Source organism: Stegostoma tigrinum, chromosome 2 (assembly GCF_030684315.1).
Source record: "Stegostoma tigrinum isolate sSteTig4 chromosome 2, sSteTig4.hap1, whole genome shotgun sequence".
Lineage (NCBI taxonomy): Eukaryota > Metazoa > Chordata > Chondrichthyes > Orectolobiformes > Stegostomatidae > Stegostoma > Stegostoma tigrinum.
In genome coordinates, this window is record NC_081355.1 from 35,332,285 (window position 1) to 35,351,191 (window position 18,907).

Sequence of the window (18,907 nt, forward strand, 5' to 3'; positions counted from 1 at the left end):
AAAATTGCATTGTATTTGGCAATGCAATGGTGGTGGCTGTGAGAAGCAGCATAAACTGAGGAAAACAGACCAACTCCATTAATCAAAAGAGGCTGTGATATTCTTTAAGAATAAAAGATACCTAGCACTTTAACCTGCAGATGAAAACTTCTCTGCACTTTTGGTGGATTGCCCCATGCCGACATCAGGGCTGTGCAGGAGAGCTGGAAGCTCCCTGAACTCTTTGGAGGGTGAGTATAATGAGGGATGAATGTTTGCATGGCAGCTGTTATCTGGATTGCTGAAAAAAATGCATTTAGAGCTGCAAGGAATGTTAGAAGATTAAAAGTTAATACAGATCAGGATTCGGGACACAAATGATCCAACAAATATTTCAGAAGAAATCAAATTTTGCTACTACAGTTCATTGCTCATTGTTTGATCAGTTCAAGCAAGGTGTGGTTATCTAGGTAAACTGAGCTAAGACTGGGTTCTGTAAGCACAGAAGCAGACATTTTAAAATGCTGTTGTTATGGATCAGGCAAAACCCCTCAAAATATATTAAGAAGATAGCCTAGACCCTAATCTCTTGCTATTTTAAAGGCAAGCACCAAGTGTTGCAATCCAAATGCAATTTGATTGGTTAAACTACCACAGAATCCTAGAATCCCTACACGTGGAAACAGGCCATTTGGCCCAACAAGTCCACGTCACCTCTCCGAAGAGCAACCCACCCAGTCCCATTCTCCAAATCCACCTAATCTACACATCCCTGAACTCAATAGACAATTTAGCATGGCCAATCCAAGCTGCATATCTTTGGACTGCAGGAGGAAACCAGAACACCCAGAGGAAACCCTCGCAGACAGAGGGAGAATATGCAAACTCCACACAAACAGTCACCTAGGCTGGATTCGAACCCTGGTCCCTAGTGCTGTGAGGTAGCAGTCCTACGTATTGCATTCAAACAGTTAAATTACAAGAAAAGAAAGAATTAAAATGACTTAACAGAATACTAGATTATTTACCCATTAAACATTAACCTTTTCAATGTAAGAACGCTCCTTAAACACACCCTTGGCAAAGGCACATTCAGTAAAATGGATGGCAATTCTAACAGCAGGAAGAAAACCTCCAACTTTTAGCTGAAACAGAGAGAAGAGAGACAGCTTCCACTTCTAACTTCAAGATCCCAGCAGTACTACCTACTGAAAACGAACTAAATATTCTAGTTCTGTGGGAGCTTGAAACGATTCATTTAGCCTGCTTATATTGTTCCAACTGTTTTTTTTTAAAGAAAAGGCCTCACAAACTGTTTACTCTATTGGCTCCGAGTAGACTGCTCATCACCTCTCCCTCAATCTTTCTTCATAAATAAAACCAGGACAAAATACACCTCTTAAAGCCATAGCATTGGCACACTATAAATAAAGCTTCTATAGATACACAATCTGAGTTTATCATCTAGGTATCTCGCTGAAGGATTAAAATCAACAAATCCTTCATGTTGACAAAATATACTCAAATAAGTGAAGAGAATGTTGCCAGGTTTACATTTAACTACAATGCTTGATGCCAGAAAATAATCAAAGAGTGACATTACGCTTTAAAAAGATCTCAAATTGTTTAAGTCAGTATTTCTAAAATCAGTGTTGCAAAGATGAAGGGAAAAAAAATCAGCAGTTTATCATTTCCCTGAATATGGAAGTCCCCAACTATTGGAACTTTAAACAAGCACCTATTACAATAGATGTTTTTTAAAAAAAACTGCATGTTTTTCACTTTATTCAGTAGCACACGGAATCAGCAAGCTTTCATCTATGTTGATAGATTCCATTCTATTATTTAACTGCTCCTGATGTTGTTCCATGTCACTAGAATATAAAAACTCTGCACCCTCAGTTAGCCACTGTCCAAAATTGTTGAGATGCCGTAACTCTTGACACATCTAACCACAGCAAAACATTCAGTATCATCTTAAGGCAATGGTGAAAACAGAACTTTAATTTAAATTTCAATAAAATTAATTCATTGACAATTTAACCTAATATCACACGTTGTACTTAATAGTTGCTTTCCACAGACAGCAACACCATGTTAATTGGAATTGCTACATCTTACATAACAATAAATGTGCCAGACTTATAATTACTTGCAACTGAATAAACACCTTCATGAACATCAATTCAGATTAGATATGTAGATTGCATTCACATAAATCATACTGCATAACACAATATTAACACAACACTAGCAGTGAGGGACAACTCCATGCATACACACAATTGGAATAAACGCAGTTACACATCAGATACCTTGAGCTGTTCCTCCACGACCCGAGTGACCTCCCCAGCCATGGATTCCAGTTTGTCCTGAATGGGATTTGATGAGCTAGTGATTCCTGCTGCCCAAGAAGCTCCTCGCAGGTGATAAAGACTTGGCAATAGCTAAAGGTAAAACATACTTATAATGAGATAAATTGCTATCTAAACGTTTGTTACACATCACTTTTAACCAAACTACAGCAGATTGATAAAATGCAGTTGGCTGATTCTTTATAAGCATAGATAATCTGCCAAAGGGTAGCTGGGCAATGTTGGGGAAGAGTGTTTGGGTTTGATAGCACCTGCATAGAGACAGTAACAGAACCGTTCTGATGAAATGTAATAAACCTCTCTCTACATAGATGCTATACTCTTTCCCCTTAATGTTATGTTCATTTCAGGCTTTTAGTATCCATGATGCTGTTTTTGTCATAGATTTCAATCCATTATAAGCCAGGTCAAGTCCCACGGTGGAGTTTTAGCTGCTTCAGCATGTCTGCTGAGACAGATTCCAGGGAATAACTAGTATACTGAGGACAGGAAGAAAAAAATGGAAGTCAAAGGAAAACAGGCTGCATTACGGCATGTTAATCATTTGGACAACATTTTCCCCATTTGCCCTGCCTAACATTAGATCATCAATTATCAAATCACTGTAGCCATCTCTTCATATTATCCATACACTTGTGTGAAGTTCAAGGTTTTATGCCCAAGCTTTAGACAAAAAGTAGAGGGCTACCTTTTATGCGAGTAATAATGTTGAAATACATACTGGATCTTTGGAACTGCTGATAATGAATTGACACTGGTTTTTCTTTGGGGCTGGAACGACTGTCCCAGGCTATCATTAGATATGATATTTAAAAGTGAAAAAAGCCTTGCAAAAATAGAATTGCTGCAAAGTTTCTGTCAGTTCCATTCCCAAAACTTGCATGAGGTGTGGAAAAATAAAGAAAGGTTTTTTTTGCGTTAAAAGCTGGTGGTATGCTCTTTCAAGATAAATGTCACTTGAGTATACACAGTATGTTCAAATTGTTACTTACTACAAAGTACTGTTTTGCCAAGTATTATTTACCATTTACTGTAGAGAAAGCTGAGAGGAGATCTGAAGAAGTTTTCAAACTCATGGGCAGGCTAGACAGAGTAAATACGAAAAAATTGCTCCCTTTTATAAATGAAAATAAAAAAAAAGAGGGGATATAGGTTTCAAAGTGAAGTGCAGAAGAAACAAGAGTGATGAAAGAAAAATCTCTTTCACATAGCGAGTAATTAGGATATGAAATGCACTGCTTGGAAATGTGGTGGAGACAGGTTTAACTGAGGCATTCAAGAGGACAATGAATGATTATTTGGATAGAAATAGCACGCAGGGATATGGGGAATTCACTCACAAGAGGAATGTCTCTGGTTAGGCAGCATTTATTACTCATACCCTATTTGTCCAGAGGGCAGTTCAGGGTCAACCACATTGCTGTGGGCCTCCAGTCACACATAGGCCATGCCAGATAAGGATAGCAGCTCCCTTCCCTAAAAGGACAATAGTGAAATTGCCGCTGGATAAGAAAACAAGAGCAGGCACAATGGGCTGAGTGGCCTCCTTCTGTGCCATAACACTTCTGTGATTTTGTAAGTCGGAGATTATGTATAACTTGGGAGTAAGAGCTCTGCTAGGTGCTTCATCTGGCTTCTAACTGAACAGTTCTCACATCAACACAAAATAGTTTTGCCTTGGCCACATACAACTTCACTAAGAGTGATTAGAAGACTTTAGCCATTTTTCAGTAATGCTTTATGTAGGCAAAACTAATGACACAAGGCATGGCAAACTACAGGAAAGTCCAATGTTTTTGCAGTATAATCCATGACTTCAGAGATCCTGATACGTCATCTCTCTCTTTTTAAAACCATCAACATGTTTGGCCATGTTATGACACATCTTCATGGGGGGCACTTTAACCTAGAATTTCTGGCCCAGAGGTATCTGCTTCAAGATCTATCCAATACTCATGTTTTAAAATCACAGCGCTAAAAAGATTCATAAAAACAATTGAAGTACAAATTATAAAAGAAAGATCACAAACAGGAATGGTAAAATGAGGAACAGCATTCAATCTGATCTTAATTTCTCCATCTGGAATGATTTGACAGCCTGTCTCCTGCCACAATTACATTGGAGGGTTTTACTTCTATAATCCCAAATGAAGGTCCAATCCAAGTATTGAAAGCTTCTGATATCCCTAAATTATTAATTTACTGATATGAATGCATGTCCTATTGCAATTTTTCATGGTTAAGCTCGATTTATCATTTCCATTTACCACCTTAGAAGTTTCTATAAGGTCAATCTGTCACAAACTTCTTTCGAGACCAAAAAGCTAAAGTTGATCAAATTTTTCCTCCTAACTCAGCCATTTGGATATTGCAGATAAGTCAGGCTTTTGTCCAGACTGCTTCCAGCATTTGAATGTATTTCTTGTGTTTCAGTAATCAGAACTAGACATAGTACTAAAAATGCAGTGCAACTGAAGTATTTCGGTTCTTCTGGTTTCCTCCAATTTGTACCATATGTCATATTTTGTTTCCTTTGTTGATTGCTACTTCATGGTAATTCAAAATTGAAGGCCCAACTCCCCCTTCTCAAGGGTAACTGGGGATAGAAAATACACACCTTGTCAACAATGCCCATATCCCATGAACAAGGCGAAAAATTAAGTTTACTAAAGCCACTAGATTTCTTGATTTATGGACATTTGGACACCATTCTGAATGCTTTATTCATCATCTTTTCTTCCTGATGCAGTATATATCACAATCATCATTCATCTAATCACTTCACTATATTTACATTTTGTCCAAATATAAAAGGCTGAAAGTGATCTAATAAAGGGTATCAAGGTAAATAAAAGTTTTGATAGAGTGGACACAGAGGGAATGTTTCCTGTTGTGGGCAAGACCATACGTAGAGACTATCAGTATAAGAAAGTCACCAAGCCATTCAATTAGAAATTCTGAAGAAATATTTTCAACAGTGGTGATAATGTGGAATGTACTATCACACAGTGTGGGTGAAGTGAAGAATATGCAAGAGTAAACTTAACACAGAAGAAGTGAAAAGGAAGCAAATGGCAGAGGAAAAAAAAAGGAAGCAGTTTAATAGCAGCAATTCTACTTGTCTCTCACCTCCACATGATTCAGTCTATTTCAGACTTTTTGATGTCTATATCTGGAGATAGGCCATCAACAAATATTCACAACAGGCCCATGACTCTGAGCCACCAAGACCACATCCATTTGTTTTGATGATGCAGCCTTCTATATCAGGCTTTCTGAAATGGTTTACCTTTGTCCTCAGTTGAGGATTTCGCACTTGTATACATTTAACTGTCTGACAATTTCATGTCTTACCGTTTTGGAATTTTTGGCATCGCGCATCAGGTTTTCAGCTAGTCGCACGTCCTCTTGAACAGCATCTATATCTGAATATCTCAATGAGTTGAGGTGATCCTGTACTTTTACACACATCCTGTCAATCATCTGTTGTCAAAAACAGCATTGTCATTCAGAATCAAAGATTAAAGTTGACATGTTGACAGTTTAATGCTCATGAGCAAATACCAGACTTCTTTTTTTAAAAATTGTCTAGAACTATTTGTCCATTTCAATTAAATTACAAAGACCAAAGATGGTTTAAAGAGTACAATTGGACCATGATCAGATGGGCCAATGGGCTGAAGAGTGGCAGATAGAGTCTAATTTAGGTAAATGAGAGATGCTGCATTTTGGAAGGGCAAATCTGGATAGAGCTTGCACGCTTAATAGTAAGGTCCTAGGATGTGCTGCTGAACAAAGGTCTTGAAATGCAGGTGCATTATTCCTAGAAAGTGCAATCGCAAGTAGAACAGAATGGTGAAGGCGGCATTTGATATGCTTGCCTTTATTGGTTAGTGAATTAAGTGTAGGAGTTGGGAGGTCATGGTGCAGCTGCAGGGAACATTGGTTCGGCCACTTTTGGAATACTGCATTCAATTCTGGTCTCCCTGTTATAGGAAGGATTTGGGAAACTTGAAAGGGACCAGAAAAAAATTTACAAGGATGTTACCAGGGTTGGAGGGTTTGAGCTATATGGAGAGGTTGAATAGGCTGGGACTATTTTCCCTGGAGTGTAGGCTGAAAGCTGACCATATTGAGATTTATAAGATCATGAGGGACATGGATAGGGTGAACAGCCAAGACTTTTCTCCCCCAGGGCAGCAGAGTCCAAAACTCGAGAGCATAGTTTTAAGGTGAGAAAAGAAAGAATAAAAGGGATCGGAGAGACAACTTTTTCATGCAGAGGATGACGTGTACGGAATGAGCTGCCACAGGAAGCGATGGAGGCTGGTACAATAATAACATTTAAAAGGCATCAAAAGGATGAATATATGAATAGGAAGGGTTCAGAGGGATATGGAGCAAATGCTGACAAATAGGCCCAGATTAATTTAGCATATCTGGTTGGCATGGAAGAGTTGGACCAAAGGGTTTGTTTCCATGCTGTATAACTATGACCTTAAGTCTATTATGCGGTGCCTTTCTAATCAGCTTACTGTGAACAATCATTTCCCCTAGAATGAACGTCTAGATTTGTTCTTGTTTTCATACATTTTTGACTATGTTTCAGGTTACAATCCTTGCAAACAGCTTGCTTTATATCATTTTCACATTATCCAAATGTGCAGAATTCACATATTAAAAAAAAACACACATAGTAATTGTTTAAGACATGGAGTTAGTTGAATTTTTTTATTTTCACCCCTTCATTCTATCTGGCTAGGAAATGTGTGGGTAAAATAAATACCAGGCCCCTCTTTAAAATTTGTAACCAGGTTTGAACTACTTTGATCACTTCCCACTACCACCTCCATCACCACCACTCACATCTCTGCTTACTCCCAGCTTGTTACAGTCACAGTATTTGTTCCACTTCTGTTTCTGGTTAGTGGGAACTCCCAGGATGTTGATAATGAGGATTCAACAATGGCAATCCCAGCAAAAGTCACAATGAGGTAGCTAGATTCTCTTTTGTTGGATATGGCCATTGCGAGGTGCCTGGGTGTCATTGATGTTGTTTTTATCCAATGAAGTTACTTCATGTCTTCTAATGTTTTCGTTGTACCAGACAAACATTAAAAACCTGACTTTGATGAGTCAGCTCTGTTCTGTTTTTCTTTAAGATCCAACGTTAGCTAGCTCTCTAATTAATTAACCACATGGCAGCTGCTCTCAGTAGACAGCCTCCATGTTTACACCTGAAAGAAAATTTAGATTTGAAATTAAGTGTTAAATATAGTTAATCCTCAAGAGAGATTACCTGTTAATTCTCTCACAATTACTAAACTCACAAATCTTCCATTCTCTGCAATTGTTGAAATCCTGTTCAATTATGAACAGAGCGTTAAACTCTGGATTTGTTCCAGGGTCAAGTACATTTGCTAATATGGTCTAGTTTATACCCCAACCTATCTTCAGTAATTCCTTGCTATTTTTTTAAACATTTAAATGATCTCCAATTATCTCTTCACTAATGTGAGCATACGTCAATCACTAACTTCAGGTAATCTCTGCAATGTTTCACAGCATTACACCTCATTGTGTACTCTCTGACCCTTTAACTGTAGTGACCATCTTTGCTCACTAAACCATTGCAATCAAACCAGGTACCTAAAGCTCAAGTGCATCAGTTCTTTCTTTATTTCTCCAAAATGTCTGGAATCCTGACTTGCATCCACCATTCCACCTCCAAAGTTCCTTGGCACATTGTTGCATACTTAAAAATGATTCTATAAATTAAAAATGTTATTAAAGAATAAGACAAAATTCCATCAGCAAGTAACTAAAATAACATTTTAAACTTGATTTTTCAAATTAGAGTTTCATTTTTGTTGTTCAGGCATAGGGTTTGTCAAATAATGGACTTGAAGTCGCGTTTATAGACAAATCATCCATCACTAAGGGAAGAACACTGTAAATATTAATGACAAAAGCAAATATTAAGTAGTGACTATTACTCTGGAGCATCAACAAAAAAAATGCAGGCAATATTAGGCAAGTGGGCTGATAGCGTCAGTTGGGCACACGGCTGACATGATTCAGAATAGCAACAGCGTGGATTTATTTCTTGCAGGGCCATTATTGTTTCATGAAACCTGTTTCTTTGCCCTGTCTCAGATTGGAAGGCAATGTAAACTGCATGGAAAAAAAGGCTCAGGATGAAACATCAGCCATGAGCCAAGCAGTTGCTTCCAGGAGAATGTGAACAAAATAAACGGTAGGCACCATACACTGACTTTAATGGGCTGCAAACATGCATGTTTTAAACTCAAGAACTGGGCCAAAACAAAACTTTTGCATTAGTCTGAATCCGAAATGCAGGTGTAGCATGCTGACGAGGAAGTTCATCTATCTAACAGAGGAGCAGAGAATATTTTCAGGTATGCTTGCTGACTCAATTATTTACTGGCTGCAGTCACGAGCAATTGCATCATCACCTGCTGAGTGGTGCTGGTCACGATGCCCTGTTGTAACCTGTATGCCTGTTCCTGGAGATACTTCCTGGTCTCATGGTTTCGCAACAGATAATTCTCAATCTGGAATAAAGGCAAAATTTTAAAAGAGAACTCTTCATATCACCATTGCTGAAAGTGCATAAGAAGCTGTGGACATGCCAAGAAGAAAATTCTGAGATTTAGAAAGCATTGCAATTCTCTTGTGCAAGCAGAATAACTATCAGGTCTGTACCAGTAAGAGTTGTTCAAATACCAAGCTACCCTACTAAACATCAAGGATTTAGGGCACAAGAACAATTCATTATCATCTAAAAGAGCATGCGAAAGTTATAGGAAGGACAAACAGCTCTGTGAAATAGAGCTACTCAACAAGGATGTTCAATGACATTCCAAGGACTAAGCAGCGAAACACTAGGTCTACACTAGTTGTACTGTTTGTTTAGCCAAATGATCCATAACTATTTCAGGTGGAAATAATGACTGCCATAAAACCAACCTTCTGGTTTCTCTTGGTATCAATTTGGTGATTTGCTACTGGTCAGGGCTAGGTCAAGTCAGAGAAACATCTTTTGTCTTTGCCAAGAGGAGACAGAAAAGCAAACTGTTACTTCTCAAATTACATCATAAGACTTGCTTTGAAACTCTAGTTAAGGCTTGCTGTGCATACGAAAATATAAATCTTATTTCAGCAGAGTGAACAATACTGTCATGATTATTAAAGTTTCTATGTTATGTTCACAGGTGTAGACATTTATCAATCAACAGCATTTTTAAGTGCCAAAGTAGACAACATTCATTAAGCCTTTGTGGGGAAAAAAATGTAATTTTCTAGATACTGTAATGTTATTTTTTTAAAAATTGCAACAAATAGTGCAAGTGTGAATGAGAGAGTCCATTAAACTGCAGAGGAGTGCCGAAAGACTACTGAACAGTATGAAAGAGGCAGAGAGAGTCCAATGAATAGTACCAGAGGTTGTGCTGTAGTGTCTGCATTTCAACAGGGGAAGTAACCTGGACATCTTGTTATAAGAGGTAGCGACGCCCCTTAGGATATGGTCTTTTCATACAGGCAGTAGTCAGGGACAGGAGGGTACAACAGTGACGGAGTATAAAGTTTGAGAAAATTTGTAGCTCGAATTGTGGATGAGGTTGTAGACTTGCTTGCCGAGCCGGTGTGTTTGATGACAGATGTTTCGTTACCCTGCTAGATAACATCATCAGTGCACCTCCAGTGAAGCATCGGTGTTCTGTCCCACTTGTTATTTATATGTCACAGTTTACTGGGGTGGTTGGCATTACTTCTGGTTCTAGACCACCAACAAATAGAGCCAGAAGAAATGCCAATCACCCCAGCCAACCAAGGCATAAAAGTAACAGGCGGGACAAATCACCAATGCTTTATTGGAGGTGCACTGATGATACTACCTGGCAGGATGGCGAAAGGTCTGCAACCAAACACACCAGCTCAGCAAGCAAGTCTACAACATCAGTGAGACAGTAGTTGAGACAATCAGGAGGATATTTCTGAATACTCAAAACACACAATCCAGTGGCGTTTGAGAGGTGGGGGGGGGGGGGGGGGGGGGGGGGGCACCAAGAGTGTTAGCGGGATTGTAAGGGAGAGATGCATCATCCATGGCTATCTCAGAAAAAATTAACATAGCATCAAACAAAGAAAAACATTTAGTTCCACATTGATGTGCCACAGGACAGAAGATTGGACAGTCCACAGAGAACATAAAAGAAAAGACAAGATGACTAGTGAGGGAAGAGTTAAAGTATAAATGAAAGCTAGTTAGACATATAAAAACAGACTGTAAGAGTTTGTACATGTATTTAAAAAGGATTAAAATAAGTGAATATTGGTCCTTTGTGCGTAGTAATGGAGGTATTAAAAATTTTAAATAAGGAACTGGCAAATTAATTAAACAAATATTCTGATGTTGTCTTCACTGTAGAGGATGCAAATTACATATCAGAAATAATGACACAGAATGCAAAAGGGACAGAAGAAAATAGAAAAATTGCATTCAGCAGGGACTGAGAAAATTATTGAAGTAAAATCTGATGGACCGCTGTTTCTAATGCACTTCATCTTATGGTATTAAAAGAAGTGCCTGCTGAGATAGTAGATATTCTGACGATCAGTCATACTACACTGTATATTAACTCTGCTGCTTTCTCCACAGACCCTGCCAGATTTGCTGAGCTTCTCCAGTATTTTCTGTACTTGTTTCAGGCTTACTTTGGTGTTTTTGATAGTGAATGTATTGGTTTTAATTTTCTAAAATTCTCTTGATTTTGAAAAGGTCCAATCAAAATTGGAAAATGGTAAACGTGCTTCCTTTATTCCAGGAAGGATGGAGACAAAACAGGAAACTACTGGCCAGTTTGCCCAATGTCTATTAGATTCCCTAATATTACAGATTAACACAATCAAAGTTCTTAGAGGAAGTAACAGAGGCAAAGGGTAATTGGTGAAAGTGCTGTACTTGAATTTCCAGAAGGCATTTGACAAAGTACCACATGAAAGGTTACTTTGCAAAATAAGAACTTATGGTGTAAAAGGTAATATTTAACAATGGCTATAGGACTGATTGGCTATTAGGAAGAATAGTGTGGGCATAAGTGGATTATTTTTGGGTTGTCAGGAGGTAAGGTGTGGTGTACCACAAGGATCACAAGGGACCTCAACTATTCATTGTCTACATAAACGTCTTCGGTGCAGAGATATAGTCTGTGGTTACTAAATTTGTTGACAATACAAAAATTGAAGGAAAGCAAATCTAATCAGTTCTGAAGTCATACTGAATTCGAAACATTAACTCTGTTTCTCTCTCCACAAATGCAGAGATACCTGCTGGGTTCCCTAAGCATTTTTTGTGTTTATTTTAGATTTCCAGCATCCACAGTTTTTCGCTTTGATTATATAGGAAATTTAGCTGGAAAGATGAGGAGACTGCAAAAAGACAGCCTAGGTGATTGGGGCAAAAATTTGGCAGATGGAATATAATGTTGGAAAATGGCAACTTTCACAGGAAGAATAAAAGAATAACATATTATTTAAATGGAGACAAGACTGTAAAACTCTGAGGTATTCAAAGGTTCTGGGTGTTCTGGTACACGAATGACAAAATATATCAAGAGATTTGCAAAGCAAATGGAATGTCGAGGTTTATTGTAAGGGGAACCAAGTATAAAATTAGGGATCCTACAGTTGTACAGAGCATTGTTAAGGCCACATCTAGAGTACTGCGTGCAGTTTTGATATTTCAAAAATTATGTATTAGAAGTAGTTCAGTTAAGGTTCATTTGACTGGTATCTAAGACGAGGGGTTATTTGATGAGGAAATGTAGAACAGGCCAGGCCTGCATTCCATGGAGATTAGAAGAATGTGAGGTGATGATCTTACAGAAACATGCAAGGTCTGAGAACACTTGACAGGGTGTATGCTGAATGGGCGTTCCTTTTGTGGGAGATACTAGAACTAGAGTATACCATTTCAAAAGTCAGGATGGTGAAGAAGAATTTCCCCCCCTAGGGTTTATGAATCTTATCCAGACAATGATGGAGGTGATGTCAATGAATGCTTTCATGATGGAGGTAGATTTTTGACTCATGAGGATCAAAGATTATTAGTAGCACGTGGGAATTGGAGTTGAGGCCACCATCAGATCAGCCGTGATTTTATGAAATGTTCGAGGGTCAGATGGCTCATTCTAAGCTCTAATTCAAAGAGTTGAATGTAAAGCTGGCTTATGAAGAATAAATATAATTTCTGCTCTAAAACTCTATTTTAGGCCTTGGAAACAGCAGCAAGAGCAACAGATAAAGTTTTTACGATCAATCAAAAAGGACATTTGAGTAATAGGTCTGGTTAGAACGAGAACTACGTAAAGAAAACAAAATGGACGTGGATGTGCAGATTAAAATGCACCAAAAGCATGAGGGATCCCATTATCCAAGGTGAAAGTTGTTTAAAAAGAAGTTTTCCAGAACCTGCTACATGCAGGCAACTGCTGAAACACAAATTGTCAAAATAGTTTCTAAATAAAGGCAACAGACAAATTTAAACAACTGAGCAGCACATCTACAAAGTACCAGCTTAATCTGATTCCAATTGGTACATTGGATAAAATCTCATGGCAGCTAACTGAATCCTACTCATTAGCTGAAGAACAGCTGGGAGTCCTACATTGTCTTTCCATGAGGACCGATGATATTTCAAGGCAATCACAAATTAATTGGATAGTATTATAACTTAATTTAGTGAGAGGTTCAATCATGGAGAAATCGTGCCGCTTTGACTTGCCAGCTAACTGGAGGCAGCCAAACTTTATGGTGAATGTGGTAGACGGGGGGAGAGATCTCAAGTTTGCGAGGGGAAGGACAGGGAAATGAGTGAGCGAAAGAAGAAAGGCTAAGAAACACACACAAAATCACCCTCAGAAGGAAATGAGAGTAGATTGACAGCAAGTAAATTCCTGGGTTGAGGACACAAGGGCATGGCGTGGCATCAGGGTCAAAAGGGGTTCAATTGTCTTGTGTAGATATAGTTACTGTCAATGAATGCATCTTCACATTGCTTCTCTTACCTGCCACACCATCAACCTCACAGAATGCTCATTGCACCAAAGCCTTCCATCCATCACCTGCAGTAGTCTCCAGGACTTGGAACTTATGTCCAGCACTTTAGCAGATCCACATTACCTTGTACACTGGCCTATGCTGCAGTCGCACCCCTAATTCTTGCTACCTTCAAGTAACTCCAGTTATGACGTGCACAAAACGCAACAATAATCATGAACGTCTCCCCTTTCTTTGCTAAGGTAAGAACTAGTAGAGGAGAACCAGTAGGGGACACCTCCTCAGCCTCAAGACAGAACAGGAGAAAAAAATTACATTTAATTAAATGCTGTTCATGACAATTAAGTATCTCAAAGCTCCTTACAGCCAATCAAGTACACATGAAATGCAGTCACCATTGTAATCAGAATTGTTTAAGTGCATGAGAAATCTATTATTTTGTCCATCGGGTCTATTTAAGATCTTTGAATGAACATCAATGCCATTCTCTTGCCTTATCCCTCTAACCCTGCACACTGTTTCTTTTCAAATAACAGCTGGATTTCCTTTTAAATCCCACAAGTGAACTGGCCTCCAGCGGATTTTCATATATTGCATTCCTCAGAACTCAGTCACATGCTGTGTCAAGAGCTTTTTTCCCCTCATATCATTTGTTTCTTTTACCAGCTACTTGAAATCTACACCCCTCATTCTCAATTGTTTCAGTGGGAAAAATTTCTTCGTGTCTAATCATCCACACTGTACATGTTTCAAGTTTATAGCACATCCAAATTTTGTATCATTCATACACATTGGAATTACACCATGAGTGACAGTCCTAGGTCACTAAAATATCAGCAGAAAATCTCCAAACACTGATCCCTGGAGAACTTCACTACAGATGACAATGACATGATGATTGATCAAATCTCATTAAACTTCTCAAGATATTGCAATTCTTCACTTTTTTCCCCTCAACTGGCCTTGAAACTGCCTCTGAACAGAAGTTTGTTTTGTCCCTATGATGGTTTTTTTATCTGCTTGATCACTAATTTATTTTCTGACTTCACACTTCCCCAGACTCTTAAAAGGTGCATCCTTGTACTCTCACATTGCACAACTCCACTAACAGCTAGCTAAACCAAACCTGGATTTTTCTGATCTGCAATTTGGCTTGTTGCAGGAAGCAATACTATTTATAGGTTTCCTTCACCTCCACACTCAGCTGTACAGAACCTTTAGTGGTACATGGTTTCTTCTAAGGCACATTCCTGAAGTCTAACTCCAACAATTAATTATGTGATCCCTACAACTTCCTCCTGAATTCCACCCATCCATTCAACTGCTCTTGGCGTCTTATTCAATCTCTATACAGATGTGTAGTTCAGTTGCCATCCCAGCAGTACAGCTAAAAAGTTGTACTGATTAAAGTGGAATCTCTATCTCTCTCTCTCTACTGTTTATGTGCTTGCTGATTTTCTTAAATCATTGCAATTTTGAACTCCTCTTCAATGACCCTGAATGCTCCCCACTGATAATCCCGTAATAAGCCTCTTTCCTATTGCTAGACAGATTAAAGGAGCCACCTTGCAACTCTGGGGACTGAGTGTACTCTGAATATTCCAATTCGCAGACTTCTGGCTCCTCCAGTGTAAATCGACACAACAGGAAGCATTTCATCACATTATTAATTTAGCACCGAACTATTATTCCTAAAAATTTCTCCACTAACTGGCCCTTCTGTCCAACTCATCCATGGTATGGTCATTTCTGAAGAACATTACTTTAATAAATCCCATCCAAGGTAAAACATTCCTTCTGTATCTATGTATGACTTTGCCCTATAGTCAAAACACTTCACGGTGGCCCCAATACTACATGAAAGCTATCTTCACCTAAGGAATCTTTACTAATTGCTGTTTTTGTTGCATTATTTTCAATGCCTTTAATGGGTAATTTTGTGATTCACAAAACATCATTTTGGCTTACAAAGATTATCATATTGCATGCTGATTCAGCTAAGTAGAGTGAAATACACAATGAAAATGATGGGACAGATGATTTACCTTTTGCAGCGCTTCCTCAGTTTTTTCTGGGTTGGCCTTCAATGCCTGTGAGGCATCATTGACAGGAACAGGCATAAACCTTAGAGTATAATTCCTGTGAATGAGAAGCACAGAGTTAAAAATCAATCAATCCACACACGGGTATGTCATATACTAGTTACTTGTCCAAATGATGAATTTGGTTATATTCGTATGAGTACATTCAGAGTCAAGCCTCTCCTAATTGGTAGCACAATTATCTGTCAGAGAGGGAAGACTGTATTGTTTGATTTGCACTCTTTAGGCTAAGATGTTTTACATAAAAGTTGATCTGTTGGCTGATACAAGAGAATGTAAATGATCCTGTCAAATTTCAGGAGAGTTCTCACTTATACCCTGGCCAAAATTTAACCCACAACTCACGATCAATTTATTTAGTCAGTATTCTGAAGAACAGTCCTTATGGTCTTGACGTATTTAACTCTTCCTCTCTCCAGTTTCTTCCCAACCTACTGAGTTTCTCCAGCACTTCGTAGTTATTATTAGATAGCCAGCATTTGCAGTGTTTTGCTTTTAGTTTATCCAGTCATCCGATTATAGTTTATGAGTCCGTATGAAAATTAGCTGTGGCATTTGCCTACGTAATAGTGATAAAAGGTAATTTGTTAATTGTAACCGTTTTAGGAGATGATCTTGTGGTGCAGTGGACAGCATCTTTGTCTATGTCAGAAATGGTTCTTTAAAAAATTCCACTCCAGGACTTGGTGGCCAGGCAGGTTAAGGATCAATTTGCAAGTCCCTCCAACATATAGTAAGGACTTACAGTAGTAAGACAGGCAGTAAGAGGAGGTTCCTAGTCAGCCATGTATGGAAATAAATTGAAACTCCTATCATCACTATCTGTAACTAGCATCTTACAAGATCTACAGCACAGTAAAAGACCCTTTAGCCTACTGGGTCTGTGCTGGTCAAAAACCAGCATCTGATTCCCACTTTCCAGCAGTTAGTCCATTGCCTGTATGCTTTAGCATCACAGGTGCACACCTAAAGACTTGTTAAATGTTAGGCCTCTCCCTCCCTCTCAGGCCATGAGATCCAGATCCCCATCACCATCTGGGTGAAAACATTTTCCCTCACGTGCGCTCTAAATCTCTCCTCCTTAAATCTGTGTCCTTGGTCTTTGACCCCCTCCAGCAAGGGGAAATGTTACTTCCTGCCTACGCTTCTCAATTTTATACACATCAACTATATCACCCCTCGGGTCCTCTGCTCCAAGGAAAACAACCCCAGTCTATCTAATCTCACTTCACAAACAAAATTCTCCATCCCCAGGCAACAATCCTGTAAAACTCTTCTGCATCCTCTTCAGTGCTATCACATCCCCCCTATAATGTGGATTCCAGAACCGCGCACAATACTATAATTGTAGCCTTTTTTTAAAGGCATAGTTCCAGCATAAACCTCTCCGCGCAAGTATCCCATATGACTTCACAACTGCATTATCTACCTATCCCGCTACCTTACGGGACCAGTGGACACACACACCAAGGTCTCTCTGATCCTCAGTGCTTTCCAGGGTCCTATCATTTATCATGTATTGATGTTATTTGATTTATTGTTGCCTGCACGAAGATACAGTGAAAAGTATTGTTTTGCATGCTGACCAGAAACACCATACCTTACGTAAGTATTCCTTTGCCTTGTTAGCGCTACCCAAGTGCATCATGCCACACTTATCCAGATTAAATTCTATGTTCCACTGATCAGCCCATCTGACCAGCTCATCTATATCCTCCTATTTACCACCCCAACAATTTTTGCACTATCCACAAACTTACTGATCAACCCTCCTATATTCAAGTCCAACTGATTTAAATCCCACAAACAGCAAGGGTCCAACACTGACTCCCCTGCAAAATCTCATTAGACACAGACATGTAGTCACAAAAACACTCAAACATCACCCCCTTCTTTTTGCCACTAAGCCAATTGAGAATCCAATATGCCAACTCCCTTGAATGCCACAGGCTGTTAACATTCCACATAGGAGACTGATAATAAAGGTATGAAAAACCTTGCTGAAGTCCAAGTAGATTGTCAAATGCACTGACGTCATCTACACACCTGGCTACTTCTTCAAAAAAATTCAATGGAACGTTGTCTTTGCTGGCCAGACAGCACTTTTGCTCATATTTCCTACCTATTTGCTCTTGAGAAGATGGTGGTGACATTATTTCTTAAATTGCTTTAATCTATGTGGTCTAATTAGGCCCAAAAAACTGTTAGAGGTGGTTCCAGGATTCTGATCCAGCAACACTGGAGGAATGTTATTTCCAAGTCAGGATGATGAGTGGTTTAAAGGGAAACTTCCAAGTGGTGCTATTCTATCTACCTACTGCCCTTGTTCTTCCAGGTGTCAGTAGCTGTAGGTTTGGAAATTGCTGTCTAAGGAGCCTTGGAGAATTTCGGCACTGCATCCTGATGGTGGTCTAAACTGCTACTACTGAGTATTAGTATTGGACAGAGACAAGGTTGACACTAATATCAACACATCAAGTGGGCTGTTTTGTTCTCAACAGTGTCAAACTTGATGTGTTGTTGTTGAAACTGCACTCCACTCAAATGAGGAGTATTCCATCATACTCCTGACTTGTGTCTTGCAGATGGCAGGCAGACCTTTGGAGAGTCAGCAGGTAAGATATTCATTGCAAGAGTCTTAACTTCCAATGACTCCTGTAGCCACAAAATTTATACGATTAATCCAGTTCAATTTCTGGTCAATGGTAACTTCCAAACAACTTTAATTACTTTTTTACTTCACAGACCGCCAAGGCTTGTGCACAACAGCAGCTTCTCAAACCAGAAATCATTGCATCAGCATGCCATTTGGAGTACGTGAAACATCGAAATGCTGCTTAGAGGGAATCGTGATGCCAGGATGTTGTTAGTTGGGTATTCAGTAACAACAATGCCGTTGAATGTCATGGGATGATGGTTAGATTCTCTTGTTGGGGATGGCAATAGCCTGACATTTCTTTAGTACAAACGTTGTCACCCCAAACTTTACCCGAAATGTTAACTCGGATTTCTCTTCACAGATGCTGCCAAACCTGCTGAGCATTTCCAGCAACTTCTACTTTTGTTGCATCATTTTTAGATATGCTTGGTGCTGCTCCTGGCATGCCCTCCTGCACTCTTCACTGGTACACAGTTGATCCCCTGGCTTGATTGCAGTGGTAGAGTGGGAGAGAGCCATACAATTAGGTTGCAGAATGTTGTTGAATACAATTCTGCTGCTGCTGCTGATAGCTCACAGTGCCTTATGGATGATGAGTTCAACATCAATCCCATTTACCATGGTGATAGTTCTACATGAGATATTTTTTACCACAAAAACTGTACAATGGACAATGGATCACTGTTACTGGGCAGCTGAGTCTGCAGCAG

General features: G+C 39.1%; 1 protein-coding gene across 7 annotated transcripts in view; it reads right to left on the reverse strand.

The window, feature by feature from the left end:
• The window catches only part of LOC125463953 (F-actin-uncapping protein LRRC16A-like), a 397,615-nt gene that overhangs the window by 94,488 nt on the left and 284,220 nt on the right, over nucleotides 1-18,907 (reverse strand). For all 7 annotated transcript variants that reach the window (XM_059653386.1, XM_059653380.1, XM_059653379.1 and 4 more), the window contains exons 23-26: nucleotides 15,482-15,575; nucleotides 8,831-8,929; nucleotides 5,709-5,837; nucleotides 2,295-2,426 (exon numbers count right to left, since the gene is read on the reverse strand). In XM_059653386.1, the coding sequence (XP_059509369.1) occupies nucleotides 2,295-2,426; nucleotides 5,709-5,837; nucleotides 8,831-8,929; nucleotides 15,482-15,575 (454 nt within the window). The remainder of the gene's footprint in view (nucleotides 1-2,294; nucleotides 2,427-5,708; nucleotides 5,838-8,830; nucleotides 8,930-15,481; nucleotides 15,576-18,907) is intronic.